Source organism: Synchiropus splendidus, chromosome 4 (assembly GCF_027744825.2).
Source record: "Synchiropus splendidus isolate RoL2022-P1 chromosome 4, RoL_Sspl_1.0, whole genome shotgun sequence".
Classification (NCBI taxonomy): Eukaryota; Metazoa; Chordata; class Actinopteri; order Syngnathiformes; family Callionymidae; genus Synchiropus; species Synchiropus splendidus.
The window spans coordinates 23640908-23656830 of NC_071337.1; the positions used below are offsets into that span (position 1 = coordinate 23640908).

Below are 15923 nucleotides of genomic sequence, written 5' to 3' on the forward strand. Positions count from 1 at the left end.
TCAGCACCAATTTCAGCCATTTATATTTAAACTTCTCTGGCAATGACTGGGCTCAAGCTCTGATGATGGACTGTCCATGAAGTTGAACTGAGGGCACGGTGAAGGGAGGCCAACGCTGAATTGAATGATCGACCTACATATTGACATCCTGCCTTGTGAACCAACCCAACGGATGAGCTTTGGCAGCTCAAAGAGACAATTCTGGACTTGATGCAAACATGATAGAAGGTTTAACCAGGAGCCTGTCTGGAACATTAAAGAAAGCTTAGGTAACCTGTTTGTTGCAAGGCAGCATGTGAACATAACTTTGATGTGACTCACTATGTTGGACCTTTAAGGCAAGAGCGTCTCAGAAATAGAGGAACAAAAGCAGTGCGAGGTGGTGACTCGGCTTCTGGATCGCCACCGACGCGACTCCATTCCGGCTGTCAGGTGGAGGTCCAGGCTGTTGTTGCTGCTCAATGTGGTCATTATAAGCAAAAAAAAAAAGCAACTCGCTCACAAATGACACATTTGGTTAAAAGTTCACTCACTTTATATTGAACAAATCGAGGAAAAAAAACAGCATTGATGAGTTACAACAGCTTATGGTGGCAGCTGGATGGCCTGTACACGTCCATCTGATTACACAAGCAGTCAAAGTAGAAAACAAGCTCACAGGAGTGCAACCAAATGTTGGCCAACTCCCGTGGTCCTGGCAGAAGCACCATGATGTCAACATACAATGGGCAACATTAAAAACAACCTGGAGACAAAAGTGCTAAAAAAAAAACAAACAAAAAAACATTAAAAATGCATTCCTTGTTTTCCAACTTGCTTTCAACTTTTCAACCACTTTCTTTAAAATCTATACAATCTAAGCTCAACAAATGAAGCTTACGCTATTTTTCTAAGACTGAAAAAAAAAAAAATTAAAAACAGAACAGTGAACGGTGTGATGAAGTGCCAAACGTTGGAGTTAAATGTTTACTGACCGTGTTGTTAAAATTCACACATGTACATTTGACTTGGAAAATACTTGGGGCTAGTTAGACTGTTACAGGGTGGCAATTGTCTTTTTTTTCCCTTTGAGCATGTGGACAGAATCATTATTTTAAAACAACTTGATTGAACTCGATACATTTCCAGACATATTTCTGAGCCAAACTCACACAAGATGCTTTGCTATCCGTTTTGGTAACATCCCTAAATCCTGTGGTTTTACAGCCAAAAATGTGAAGTGAGCAAAAATTGAGGTTTTTAATCAACAAACAAAAATAAAAAGACACACAAACAATCAAAGCAGACTCTGACACTAACTTTTCTATCCAATCCACCAACCAACTGCTACTTTTCCACAGGACCGCTGTACTACCCGGCATCAGGAAGCTTTAAAGTACCAGACCGACAAACACTGTAAAGTGCAGTTGGATGATGAGAACTTTGCTGAGGTTTGATTACGATGAGGAGGGTGAAGGTTGTACCGCAGGTCAATGTCGGAGGCAGCACATGTACCATTGTGTTTTTGTGACACACCAAGTCACGTGCGTATTGATAATGTATACAATTCTGAAGAGAAAGTTATTATCGGTGATATAAACTCCTGGCTGATTGGTATGTGAACTGTGAATAAAAAAAAAAAAAAAAAGAAAAAAAATTACCTGAAATTTACAAAAAAATGTGTTAAATGTCGGATATGGAAATATATATTTGATGTAGTGAATATATGAGCAACAGGTGATGGCTGACGATGTAAGAAGAATGATTCCAACACAAAGTGGTTTTCAACATTAGGCTTTGAATGATGTCATGTGAACACACCTATGTTGATGATGAAAGCACGAGTTTATGTATCAAATTGAGGCAACAACACACACCGTAACGCCACCGTGTTGCCTGCCACTGATATACAAGGTGGACAGCGAGATTCACTGCACGCTCACTTCCTTGCAGATATGGGTTTGTGTCTTGCAAATCAAGAAACTCATTTGATTTGTAGCAAACAAATCTGTAAGTTAATGTTATTTTTTTTTTGTTTTGTTTTTTTAACAATGAGCAGAACGCTACGATTGTCAGATTCACGCTGGTGTTAGTCTCATGAGCTCAACATCAACAAGTTTTGATATTTCCTGACAAAAGTGTTTCTGATTGAGAAGTGTTCACAAAACCAGCCTGCTGAGTGTTTGACCTCTGGCCTCACTAGCCTCCACAGTGATAAAAACTCATTTGGCACAACAGTCGTTTCCAACATCAGCTCCACATTGAACAGACACTGAAGACTCATCGCAGATTGTCGCTGATATTTCGGTAGAAAAATAGATTGATGCAAATATAAAAAAAGACGGAATGAAAAGTCGGAGAGTTCAATGAGAAATTTACAATGATTCTCTAAATAGCTTATAAATACGAATCTACACAACATGTGGTACAAAAATACTATAGAGCGTTTTAGTGGGCACTCGGTTCTTCTGTTCGTCTCCTACGAAGTCCAAACAGAATGAGAAGAAGACGTGGAGCTGGTCAGGCACAAGGTTCCTGCTTCCTTTACCAGAGTCTTGCTGGCGGAAAACTACGTGTAGAGCTTTGGGGCGTTCACCTTCTCTGTCGGCTCGTTCAACAAACATTTTGGTTTCAGCCCACAACAACAGCGATGCTTCGCCGAGCTGAGTCCGGTTGAATTTAGGGCAATGGGCAGCAGGAAGACGTACTAAGTACTAGGTGGATTTGTTCGGAAGGGTTTGCACAAACCTCATGTCAGCACTGTCATGAAGACCATTGTTGGACTGCTAAAAATGAGCGGGCATCGTACTAATGCACTTGGGAAGCTGGAGTCAACACAGGGGACGTGTCCGTTTTGGGGTTAAAGGCAGCAGCAGCAGAGACTGCAGAACGAGAGGTGTATGCCGACATCAGTGGGAGAGCAGCAGCCTCAGAAATTCAACAAGACTCAAGTCCTCGGCAGAACATCTTACACTTCATGAATTACGAGTCGTGAACTTAAAGACCCTACACTACAACAGCCATTTTCCACCACCGCCGCCGATCAGGTTAACAACATGGCCTCTGGGGGGCGCTCATGCTCTGCCAGCCGCAAGCTCTTGCGTTTCATATTTGGCATCAGATGGGTGAAACGTCCGCTGACCTGCTTTTTTTTGTGTCCTTCAGCCTCTTTGTCTCCGGGTTTAAGGCAACTTATATTTGTGATGATTTTAATAAAACCTTTTCTTAAAAAATGTACAAATTTCTTATACAAACCTCTATGGCATCCTCAGTAAACACTGTATAGAAAATATATAAATATGCTTTTTCTCTTTTTTTTTCAATGTACAAATGCTGTGCAGCTCGTTCTGTCAGTCTTTCGTTCCCATTTTTAACCTCAATATATGAACAATTGCTATTTACACTGAGGGGGCGGAGTTAGGGTTGTGGTGGACTTGGCTCACGAGGAGTCCGTGCATGGGGACGGCGGCGGTGGATAGAGGTGGTGGGAGTAGCTGCGTTCGGTGTAAGGCGACGGTGGGCAGCTCTCACAGTTCTCCTCCGCCGACAGGTACTGGCTGCGGGGTGTTGGCGGCGGGGGGAAAGGCTCCGAGTCGTAGTTGAGGTCGCTGGTGTAGCCCTTTGTGGCGGCAATGGCGCTGGACTTAAGTGGCACCCGGCGTCCTGGCGTGTAGTCGCTGTCGCACACGTCAGTGCTGCACGGGGTGGTGGGCGGGGCGAAGTGGCGGTAGGTGTAGGGACGATAGCTGTGAAACAAGCGAGGCACAAATGCAGATGAAGCGAAACAGTCAGATACATGTCAAACATACAAAATGTTCCACCTTGGACAACGTGATTTCATACAGCCAGGAACACAATTTCAGAATGTCAATTGATAACTGCTCTAAGAAGCTCTCCCACCACACATCTTACAGTTCTACAGAGGAGAATGCAGAGCGAATGAGGTTTAAACGGCGACATAACTAATCCACTCTTGCCCCAACTAGACTTGCCCAGCAAAACCACAAGGCAGACCGCATTGGGGTCAGATAAGGTCAAATTGGGGGGGGTTCTAATTTCTCAGTTACAGCTGGTCCTCTTGACTCACAGACTTCTCACAGCCCTTCACAGGATTATTGGTATTGTGATGAAAGACCACACCACTCAGCATTTGGTGAGTGGAGTAAACAGTTTCATGATGCACTTGATCACTGTGTTTATTAGAGTGTGTTTCTGTTTCAATGTCTTGTTCAGGCGATGCAGGCCTATGTTTGCATGATGGCACAAATACACTGTAAATCAACCTGTCAAGGGAATAAATGTCTCCAGAAACACATGCTGTGTGGCAATTCCACGTTTACAAGTGGTGCAGCAGACCATCGCATGACTGCTACATTGCAATTCTGAAGTATATACATTCTGCAATGTTTGTGTAAATACAAAAATAAATGGTGACAAGAGAGGATGGCAGTTTTTGTTTACCTGTAGGATCTGTGGGTTGAAGGACTGTTGGATGAATAGCCAAATTCCACAGTATACTGGGAGCGGACTGTTGCAGGTGAGGGAGGTGGATTGAGGATCTAGGGGAAGAAAAATACATTTAGGTTTTTGCTGTGAGTCAGATTTTGGGGTGAAGGATCTTGAAAAAGTGTGTTGATGTTACTTACAGGAGGGAAGTATGTGCCTTTGGTGCTGGAAGAACTGCTGGAAGAGGCTCCGGTGACATGTGCGCGATCATACGGTGGTCCACTGCTGCCTCCCATAATACTTAGGGAGCCAATCACAGACTTCCCCCTGGACATACCTGTATGGGGACAAACAGTCAAGAGGTTGATCACTTTGCTGTTGACAGAAAATAATACACTAAACTCCAGATGCGGATCTGACCGGGCAGGGAGCTGGACAGCGAGCTTGGGTGTGGAACGTAACCTAGCGGCACTGAAGATGACCCATGGACCACAAAATCATTTGTCACCGTCTCCCCGTCATCCTTCATTTGCGGACAGAGGACGCGCTGACACACGAAGTACACTGCGCCCACAACAAAGAGCAACATGACCACGCCCACGATGGATCCTATGGTGGTGTTGGGAGGTGGTGGCTCCTCAGTTGGGTCTGAAACGCAACGAAAAATTGCTTAGTAAACAACACTGAAAACAACACGACCACATAAACCCTACTGTAACATGAATACATGAACACTAAGAATTCCGACAGATTAGGGAAGTTCCTGTTAAACTGATCACTGATATTCGACTAGTCAGTGGTCAGCATTTATATTGTGACTCAAACTATTTTACTAAAGATGCAGAATAAATCCGAGAGATGTTGACCTACAACTAAATCTGCTGTAAGAAGGTACAGCCAACTCTACTGAAGATTTGAAAATAAACAGGGGTGTGGCAGAGCACTTTTGTGAAGATCACAATAAATTACCCAAATATAAGATATGGGTTATCTTATATTTGGGTAATTTATTGTGATAATTGAACTGTCTTTTTAAAATGAGTATCTGCAGTTCAGTTTTTCAAATGTAAGTTATGTTGTTAAAGTTATGAAGTGAAAGGCAAAAATACTCACAACAGCCGATCTCATCAGAATTGTCATTACAGTCCATATTGTGGTCACACTTCTTATGCTTCCCAATGCACTGTCCGTTGGAGCAGGTGAACTGATCAGGGGGACAGCGAGCTGAAGGCAGAAAACAGTCAATGAAATACTTCAGGACGCAGCTGAAGGAAAACCCTTATTTTAATTCACTGTCAGCTCACGTTTACACATCTCATCGCTCTCATCGGACCGGTCCTGGCAGTTGACTTCTCCGTTACACGTCAGGCTTAGGTCAATGCACTTCCTGCTGTCACACTGAAATTCCGACTCAGAGCACACCGGACAGTCTTCCTCGTCACTGCCGTCGTCGCACTCAATGTAACCGTCGCAACGCCAGGCCTGAGGAATGCAGTCCACCTCACCGGAGGTACAGGAGAATTGCTCTGGCGAACAGGTTGGAGGCTCTAAAGACCACAAAAAAAATGTTATTTGAATTGTAATGGGTTGTCACAACCAATAGGTGGCATTAATCGCTATAGACAAAACTGTGTTGTGAACCACTTGCAAGTTACATGTAGGACACGCTAGGAAATTGTTTCTCACTACAATAACTGAGTGATACAAGTAATGAGTATCATGGAGCAAAACTTTAGGAAGGGAATTCTGCAGCAACACAAAACTACACTACTATCAACAGGCATGTAAAAGACCACCTCTGACAGCTGTGCAGTGCTGTACCGTTAATTCTCGTGGAGCAAAACAAGCCATTGTGAAACAGCTAATGGATGAGCAACAACTACCTCTGGTGGTTTCCCTCTCAGGTATCAACAGCGGGAGAGAGGCAAAAGGATGACAATCCCACTTTGGGGTGTTGCAACAGCTGTTTTCCATCATTTCTGTGTATACACGTGCCTCATTAAGAATATACACAAGTATTTCTATACAGCATAAAAAGTTTTCAGAGCTTATTATCCAGTTCAATCAGCAAAGACGTGAAACCAGAATGCATGGACATTTTACATTACATTGTGATTTCTGTGACATGAGGAGGCTCTTGCTTGGCTAATGCTAACTGTTCATCTCACCTCCACAAGACAGTTCATTCTGCAGCAGCACCAAGTGAACAGGACAGGAGCATCGGGTCGTTCCGTCTCCTTTGACTATGCAGATGTGGGAGCACCCACCGTTGTCCCATGTACACGGGTGTTTACCTGACAGCACAAAGTCAGGGTTGAACATGAATTTGAGAATGTGGGGTGGTAAACCTTCGACACTCACTGTACTCCCTCATGTCCAGCTCATGAACCGCATGGATATCACTCAAGTAGGCGATACGGGCCTGGATCTTTGTGCGACCTTCCCGCGTGGTTTTGTCAATGCGCTCAATCATCTGCTGCTGCCGATCGATCCAGTACAGGTGGTTTCCAAACACCGTCAAGCCAACTGGCTGGAGGATGTTGTTGTCGGCGATCACAATACGATTGGCTCCTGAGGAGAGAGCGACGGGAAGAAAAAAAAACAAGGTTGGAGGGAACTGAGGCAACATAATGGGTGTGGAACTGAGGGGGGGTCGAGAGGGTAAGTGGGAGGAGTGGGACAGTAGCATACTGAGATCAGCTGAGAATCGAGAGAAATATCCTGGGACTGAATTCACTGACGTCAACATCAGGAGAATATTCGTAACTGTCAAAAGTCAGGCATATCATTATATTCACATACATGCAGATATATGCTTATGCTTAAGAGTGTTTAATACATAAAGCTAAAAATGGTGGTGCTATGAAGAATGAAGCTGTTGCATTGAATGTTCTTTGAGAGATGATGTGATCATTAATATTGGGTAACAAAAGTTTGTTACAAAACGGTTAAGGAAGGAGAAACTGCTTAGACATGCATCTTTCAGTTCAGTTTCAATTCCGACGAAGGAAGTTCTGTATGAACATCTGTTTAAAGTGATATCTTTGCAGTTCCTTCACGACAATTCCTGAGCAGCTGTGAACCCATTCATACAGAAGTGAGAGAGAAGTTCATTCTGAACGCCATTCAGGTGCTCCAGGGTCACAAAACTAAGGGATTTGAAAGACAGTGACTGGAACAGGAATGTGGCGACAAATACAGTTGACAAACTGTGCCACCATCCTTTAGAAGAATTAAAGACAGAATTGATTCCTTCCTGACAGTTTGGACGTGATTCTGTTTTATTACACAGGGAATCAATAGAATGTGCAGTGAAGGCTTTCATCTATCACCTGGCTGTGTTATCTTGATAGAAAACACTATAGTGTTTAAAGCCTTCATAACAGCATAAATGTTTTTCAGCGTGCTGTGGAGTGAGAAGAGCTTAGCTTTGGGTCATTGTTAACTTTGACAATAGTATTAACCCTAAAATGTACGAAACATGAAAGTTCTCAGCAAAATCTCAATGATCTGACATGAAACGTGCCCTCCTGATCTGGGCCTTCCAATCATTTCTGGGTTCAAATGAAATGTCCACACAGACAGAAATAAAGCATCCAAATATGTACTGCTAAACGATGAGCCAAGAAATCACAGCAAAGCTGTGACAATGTAGCTGCTTTCAAAAAACAATCAATGACTGGCCACATCAATGTTACCTTCGATCGAGGATAATGATTGTATGCTTGGTCAAAGAAAAGTCAGACCCAAAGGAAGAAAACTAGAGAACCACAGTCAATAATTCATATTTCAAATGACAAAGAAACCATTTTGCGACCAAAAATATAAAACTTACCAGAGAGATCGCTGCTTTCTATGCGCCGCAGGTCTGAGTCGGCCCAGAATAGTTTCCCCACCTCGTTGTCTATGGCTAGAGCGACCGGCTTTCCCAGACCACTGAAGAACAAAACCTCTCGCTCTGTTCCGTCCAGAGCCGCCCGCTCGATCTTCGGCGAACGCTCCAGCAGGTTGGTGAAGTACATGTACCTGTCAGACACAACAGAGGGGAAAACTTCAATGCTGATTTGTCAAAAAGCACAGGACACTTTGAGTCAATTTCTCACATCGTCCAAATCTGGGTTGAGATGGAACCATAACATCTGTAAACTCCATCTCCCCACCACACAATGACCCAAAGATTACTGCTTGAGCCCGGCTTGAGGTAAAAAGCCTGCAATTATGGTTCCAAACAAGCGACTTGGCAGCGCTAGGTAACAACAGGCTCAAACGGACTTCATGAGTACGAGCAAATAAACAACAAGAACAAATTACTGTGTGATTGGAAACAAGCAGCGGAACAACAGCGATGCATCGGAAAATTAAAGCACCCAGTTTGTTAGTTCGAACTTGCAGGATTATTTGCAACCTCCAGGCGTCACAAAAACCTGGGAGGGAACGAGTGAAGCTCTTTAATGTTTCCTGGAACAAGATTTTACTACAAGAGTGAAGAAATCTGGCTGAACAGCATCAGAAACTTGCATGTACTCATCTTTCCATCAACAAACTGAGTCCACGTTTGCCTGTCGCAACCATTTACAACATGCATCATAACTGCAGATTTCATAAGTGAATGTGAAAGTGAGGCAATCTCCACTTCACTTTTTACATCAAAGCAGTCTCATAACAGATGGTCACTATGATTTCCACACAAGAGTCTAGAACAGAGAAGTGCGTGTCTCACATGTATGTAGGAATTTCAAGTGACAAGTCATCAAAAACAATGACTATGGTTCCTGGTTACAAAGAGCAAAACTTAAGGAAGTAAGATTCTGGCAAAGCAGATGAATCCGGACTCTCTGTCGAGGAGGGACATGAGAGACACTCACTCAGATTTCATAAGTTAACCAAACAATATACATTATTTACCAATGTTATTTTACTGACTGTGGAATGAGAGAAACACAATTTGTGTGCGAGCAAATACAAGTTTCCGCGACTACTTTAAACACGGATGGAACCTTTGTTTTTATGACTTTGAAGAAACCTGGACATTCACACAGCGTTCGTGGGTTTGAAATAGTCAAAGGTTTTTATGATGTCTGATGATAAAGACTCCATTTTCTGAGGGTTGGAATAGTCTGTTAAAAATTAAACATATGAATGGCAATAATGAAGAACAACAAAAACAAGAGGAGAGCAAAAAACATATTCACAAAGTCTGTTAAAGTTTTGTTTAATGATGTTAATAATTGATCATCTTAATGCTTTTGGAGTTGATGAGGTGAAACATCAAAAGATTTAAAAACAAATAGAGGGAGAAATGCCAAGGCGGGTCATGAAGTATGGGGTGGGCTTGCTTTAGGACTATTACCACTGGGGATGCTCCGATCGATCTGTCACCGATTGTGATCGGCTGATTTCAGCATGATTGGTGAATGCCGAAAGTTTGCATCAGGAAATGTTGTGCAGGGAAGCGCTTTCAAATTAAACAGGCCATTTAACGCACCAGCACTTGACGGAGCACGGAAAACGCTCTGGGCTTGTGAAAGGGAGACTTCTGGTTCCTCGGCGGCAGGCTGTTAGCGCAGCTGATGGTAAACAACACCCATCGGTCCAAGGGTGACATTTGGAACGATGAGCCAATTGCCCAAGATATACTTATTAATTTCACCGAGTTAGATGACCAGCCTTTCTCAGGTGTCGTTTATGAGGAGATGGAAACGACCGGCAACGTCACTGTTTTGGAATCGGGTGCAGCGGTCGTCAGCCACCTGAATCCGAAACTTTTATAAATGCAGTGTTCTCTGTGTCGGGGTCCCACTACAAGCAGCCAGTATGTAAACACTTCACAGACATAGCCGAGTCTCTGGAGATTCACCAAAACTGCAACGTCTCACATCAAATGAAATGTTTTTCAGTTGTCCTTTTGACAGAATAGTTGCTGCATTTGGCAAGGTTTTTTTTTATTTTTGCCTTCTTGAAGATGTATATTAAAATGTGTCTGAATTGAAAAGATTTAATGGTTCATATTTTCACATCATGTACACAGAAGGTCTCATCATTTTGATTACAAATTCACTGTCAAACCATGTGATCGGTATCAGTGATGATCGGAACTCTGTCTGATCAGTATCTGTGATCTGCAGCAAAAACCCTGATCGGAGCATGCCTAATTATTACACAGACAACTGGATGTCTACAAGGAGACAATTTAGAACAATCACGAACCAAGACCGGAGATCAAATCAGCAGCTGCCACACAAAACTTCTGCCACAGGCATTAATGTACAAACCAACTGAAGGGTTCTTAAGGTTAATATGGAAGTTGTGGCAATGGCTCAGTAAGTTTTGAGACAACAACATAGAGAAAGCACAAAAGGCATGAAGGAGAACTCACCCTCTCTCTGGGTTGACCACAATGGCTCTAGGCTTGTCATGCTCTCCTCGCAGAACCACACCCACACGGCTGCCGTCAGTCCGAGTCACATTAATGACATTGGTGACCTCACTGGTCCAGTAGATGAAGCGGCTGTAGATGTCAATGCTCAGGTCGTAGAGCTGCAGACCCGGGCTTGGCCCACCCAATGAGCTCGACACTACAGTCATACTCTGTGGACAGACATTGCAGTTAAGAAGGTATATCTACTTTCTTCACACTGAGGCCAGTCTCTGGTTACTACCAAACATGACACCCTCATCTTTCAGTGCACTTGCCTGGTTTCCATCCTCTTGAGCTCTCCGAATGACGTTCTGCTTGGAGTCGATCCAGTACAGCTGCTTGTCCAGTGGGTCATAGTCGATAGCCCGGACATTTCTCAGACTGTGAATGGGCAGGATAATGTCTGGACTCTGCTGCTCGTCAATCACCATGCGATTGATGGCAGTTTTCTGGCTGAACAGAAGGAATGATGTGGGCGCTGCAGACAAAAAAAAGTCAATTCATCAGAGATGTTCACACTGTAAAACAATGTATGAAAGATCACAAGAAGAACATTTTAACGTTTTTAATACATACCACTGCAGGTTTTGTTGTCGTAGTTCAACGAGAAATGTGCCGGGCAGCCACATACGAAGCTGCTCACCGGAACAGCGAGGCACAGGTGTGAGCAGTGTCCGTTGGTGGAGGCACAGGCATTCCAGCCACCTTGTCTGGAGGAGTGGAACACCAGGATGTCCATGACATAGTCTAGGTGACCCTGGATGACAGTGCGGTTCTGTCCACTGGTTTTATTGGCTCGCTCGATACTTCGCTGGCTCCAATCTGTCCAGTAGATGTAATCTTGGTATTGTGTGAGGCCAAAAGGGTGAGGGAGGTCGTCTGCTATCACTTCACGGTCTTGACCTGTAGGACAAGTTTACTTGAAGAATAAACAGCGTTTCTTGTAAAAAATAAAAAATAAAATGTCAAATAAAAACTTCTTTACAAATATATGTCAACTACAACGTTGAAGAGAAACCACAAAAAACCATGTAAAAAGAAAGTGAATAAAATTAAACGCGCACTAATCTCTAATGGATCTCATGGAAACTAAGGAACTATATTGAGTGTGAAAATGCAGCCCATATACATCTTACAACAGCTGCGTCACCAACTTGTGCCTGGAGTTCATCTGTGCCGCCACCATGAAAACAGCATTTGATGAGGTGTAAATTTCAAACATAACCCATGTGTTCACTGCCTCACTCACTTCACAGCCAACATTACTTTATCACAATGTCATAAAAACTAATTTATCCACTAAAATGCTACCCAAACACCATATACTGTATATCCCTTAAAAAAAAAACAAAAAAAACAGGAAAACAAGATTTTATGACAAATATGATGTTATGAGAAATGAAATGGTTATAATAGTAGGAGTCAGTTGCTCAAACACACAAAAACAAAGGCACAAGAAGCATGTAATTACCAAGCATATTTGAAGACTCTATGAGAGTTGTGTCCAGGTCGGTCCAGTATAGTCGGCGCTCTGCATAGTCGATAGTAAGTCCATTGGCTCGGCCCACATCTGCCACCAAAGTGATTCGACCCGTTCCATCCATTGCCGCTCTGTCGATCTTTGGCTTCCCACCCCATTCGGTCCAGTACATATATCTGTTTGGAGAAAGTTGGGGCGCAAACCTTAAACATGAACAATAAACTACTCATCTATGTTCAAGATTGAAAGACAAAACTCTTCCTGAACTTCCTGAGGGAGATTATTTAAACATGACTTTACTTCACCACTGTAGGACCCGGGGGTTCGTGCCGTGAGACACTGTCCTCTCTGTTGATCCTTGCAGACCTGCCCTCCACTAAAACAACAGCCTTCAATTGAGAAGTGCTGCCAACACTATTTTTTTTCTCTCACTTCTGCTCCCGTCAGTGTTCCAACCATCGAAGTTCGATCTCATTGCTTTTCACTCCCCTACTCTTGAACCATAAATCGATCTCTGCAGTAAATACCACAAAAAACCTTCTAAATTGTTAAAAACTCACAGACCTTTAATCAGCTCTTAAGAATGAATCTTAGTCTTAGTCCTCACCCTTCAGCAGGATCCAGAGCTAGAGCTCTTGGACTGTCCAGGTCCTTCCAGACCAAGACCTGGCGGTGCTGCCCATCTAGCTTGGCCACCTCAATGCGGTTGGTGCCGGTATCTGCCCAGTACAAGTTCTTTCCCAGCCAGTCAACAGCCATGCCCTCCGGATAGTCCAGACCAAACTCCACCACATGTTCAAGAGCACTACCATTCATGAAGGCTCGGCTGATTGTCTGAGGGAGAGAGTGACATAGTCAAGAACTCAAAATTCTCTCATTGCAGAGTTGAGAAATGAGAAAAACAAATCAAGCTATCAAGAAGCATGAAAATGACAAGACTCTGAATTGTTTGGTTTATATAAGTAATGTCAACTAGACTTGTGGACGCAACTGAAATGTGGACCGTTACCTTCAGTGTGATGTCCGTCCAATAGATACGGTTATCAGTGACATCGAAGTCAAGAGCTGAAGCTTCCTTGACCCCAGTGAGGGGGATGGCCACATTGTTGTTATTGGTCTCCAGGGATATGCGGCGGATGTCTGTGTGACGGGAGAAGAGCAGAAAGGCTTCGGGAACGATACAGGTCCTCATGTCAGCGATGAGCTCCAGGCCAATGGGGCAGCCGCACTGGACACCCACAGGCTTGTAGAGGCACAAGTGGCTGCAGCCACCATTGTTTTCTGCACAAGGATTAGTACCTGGGAAATGCAAAGAGTGGATAAGTAAAACAATAAAAGTTAACACATTGATGAATTACTGTACACAAAACAAGTATTCAAGCCATTCTTATTCATTGTACTCTTGACGATTGAATTCACTGCTTTCAGAAGTACTCAGAGTTCCTGAAGACTTAGTGATAATTCTATTTTCTGCAAGTCAAACATCACATTTGACCCGTCGCTTACACTCACCAAAGGATTTATGGACGTATGTGGCCTTCAGCCCCATCAAGTCAGGCAGTTGGTCGATGATGTATTCCCTCTCAGCAGTGCGTTTGTGGACACGCTCAATGCTACGTCGCTGCCAGTCAGTCCAGTAAATGTAGTCCCCCAGTAGAGTGAAGCCAAAGATATGCGGGAGTTTATCCTCTACCAGCACTCGTCGACCGGATCCATCCATGTTCATCACCTGGAAGACAAGGATCGTATGATTAGGTATATCAATCTTAAAAATGCAACATAAAAAGAGTACAGTCGACATTACAAAGAGAAAAACTCTCAATTGGGAAACCCAATACTGTATACCCAATACTCTACTTTTATGACTGAAGATTCAGGTAAGAATATATAATTATAGACTACTCAACTATGTTTCCCTACTTTTGCCAACTTCTGTCAATTTGACTGATAAAAACTATTTGTTGAAAGCCCCAAAAAAGGATGAAATCAAATTAAAAAAAAAACATACTACATCAGTCTATTTTGGGCAGAAGGCAGAGGAGGACTGGACTGAGTTTCCACATTGTGTTTCTGACTGCGAGTACTGAGCGTGCCCAGTGCAGCTCAGCCGACCTGGCAGCACATCGCAGCAGCACTAATTAGAAGCAACAGCCGGAGTAAACAAACAGCGGCAGCATATGGCTGCCACATTTCCTTCTTCCTCTCGCACCAACTTTGACATCTTCTTCAGAGGCGGGTTTCTGATGACGGAACTGAGACACTTCGAGATGTTTCTAAAAGTGCTTTGAGGGCTGAAGAAACCTGTGATCTGATCCATAAATGTGTAAACAAAGAGAAAGTATCTTTGACAAAGTTGGCTTGGACAATCAAAGTTTTCAGTTTATTTTTTCTGATCCCAGATGTCAAAATACATATTCTGGATAAAGACCTCTTCAGTCACAAGAAGCTTTAAAAAAACAAATTCTTTTAAAACTGACATCATTCCTGACTGAGCCAACAGTCATGAAATGAAATGCTTCAGCTGCAGCTGACAGATTTTTAATGGTTGTAAACAGCAGAAAAAGAAAGGCTTTCTAAAGGTGTTCAAAAGTAATTGGGCCCATATGTGCACATCTATTAGCATATTTTTCTTTGAAAAGATGGCTGGCTTTTTATTCTCCGAATAATGCAAAACAATTGTTATTGGGCATTTATGCAGATTGGGAATGATTGTTGAGCAAAAAAAACGATTTCTCCCTTAATTTGCTTTTTGTCGTTTCTAAGATCCTAGATTGTACTGAAAGAATAATCCCTTTCCAGTGGTGAGTAACAGTTGTCATAGCATTTTCTTCTCTGTTCCACTTGACTTTCATGAATACAAAATGTCAAAATGCACAGTTCAGAGAACTTTAATTAATTTTAATCAGCCATACACACAAATGATGGGCTTCAGATGGAGACCAAATATATTTTGTGACCAAATTTAGAGAGAGCACAAGAAAATTTCAGACCAAAGCACGCACAGTTGATCTGCATAAAACTGTGGCGTGTGACAAAGACTTGTCAATCCCGGTACCAGGTTGAAGATGGAAGGGGTTCATGCTCACAAATTCACCAACTAAATGGTCATGCTAGCATGAAATGTTGAAAGAACGAGGGACAATGCATTCTGAAGCTGCTTGCATTGACCTCTACATTGTAATTTCTTCTGTATATATATAAAAAAAAATCATAATTCAGTTTGAACAAAAGATGTTGGCACAAGGGTAAGAAATGAAAGCACATTTTTCCTAGCATCATGAATAATCATGACAACAATAGTTATTAAAATAAATGAGCTCATGCTACTGTTGACATGTGTAATGAAGGACATACTTGTGTAATTAACTTTCCTGGAATCACACTTTACAAAAGTACGCAAGTCAAGTAATTATTTTTGGCCAAAGCCTTATTTGTTAATGGAGAATCATTATCTTATTCCCCTGCGGTACATGAACAAAAATGAATATACATGCATGTATACAGTTAGCTGAGGTTTCACATTAACAGGACTTGTCATTTGTCCATTCTTTGTAGATGCAATAATATTTTAGAACCTTGGACCTGAAACTTCCAAGATTT

The 15923-nt window shown here is 42.7% G+C and overlaps 1 protein-coding gene across 1 annotated transcript in view; it reads right to left on the bottom strand.

The window, feature by feature from the left end:
- Positions 1-532: 532 nt before the first annotated feature.
- Positions 533-15923, bottom strand: part of lrp6 (low density lipoprotein receptor-related protein 6) — a 34724-nt gene continuing 19333 nt past the window's right edge. Inside the window, exons 8-23 of the mRNA XM_053861322.1 lie at positions 13836-14052; positions 13333-13622; positions 12931-13157; positions 12315-12499; positions 11420-11746; positions 11119-11321; positions 10802-11013; positions 8261-8451; positions 6787-6996; positions 6594-6719; positions 5730-5972; positions 5539-5649; positions 4846-5073; positions 4626-4762; positions 4441-4538; positions 533-3725 (exon numbers count right to left, since the gene is read on the bottom strand). Coding sequence (XP_053717297.1) covers positions 3419-3725; positions 4441-4538; positions 4626-4762; positions 4846-5073; positions 5539-5649; positions 5730-5972; positions 6594-6719; positions 6787-6996; positions 8261-8451; positions 10802-11013; positions 11119-11321; positions 11420-11746; positions 12315-12499; positions 12931-13157; positions 13333-13622; positions 13836-14052 — 3312 coding nt within the window. The 3' untranslated portion in view covers positions 533-3418. The remainder of the gene's footprint in view (positions 3726-4440; positions 4539-4625; positions 4763-4845; positions 5074-5538; positions 5650-5729; positions 5973-6593; positions 6720-6786; positions 6997-8260; positions 8452-10801; positions 11014-11118; positions 11322-11419; positions 11747-12314; positions 12500-12930; positions 13158-13332; positions 13623-13835; positions 14053-15923) is intronic.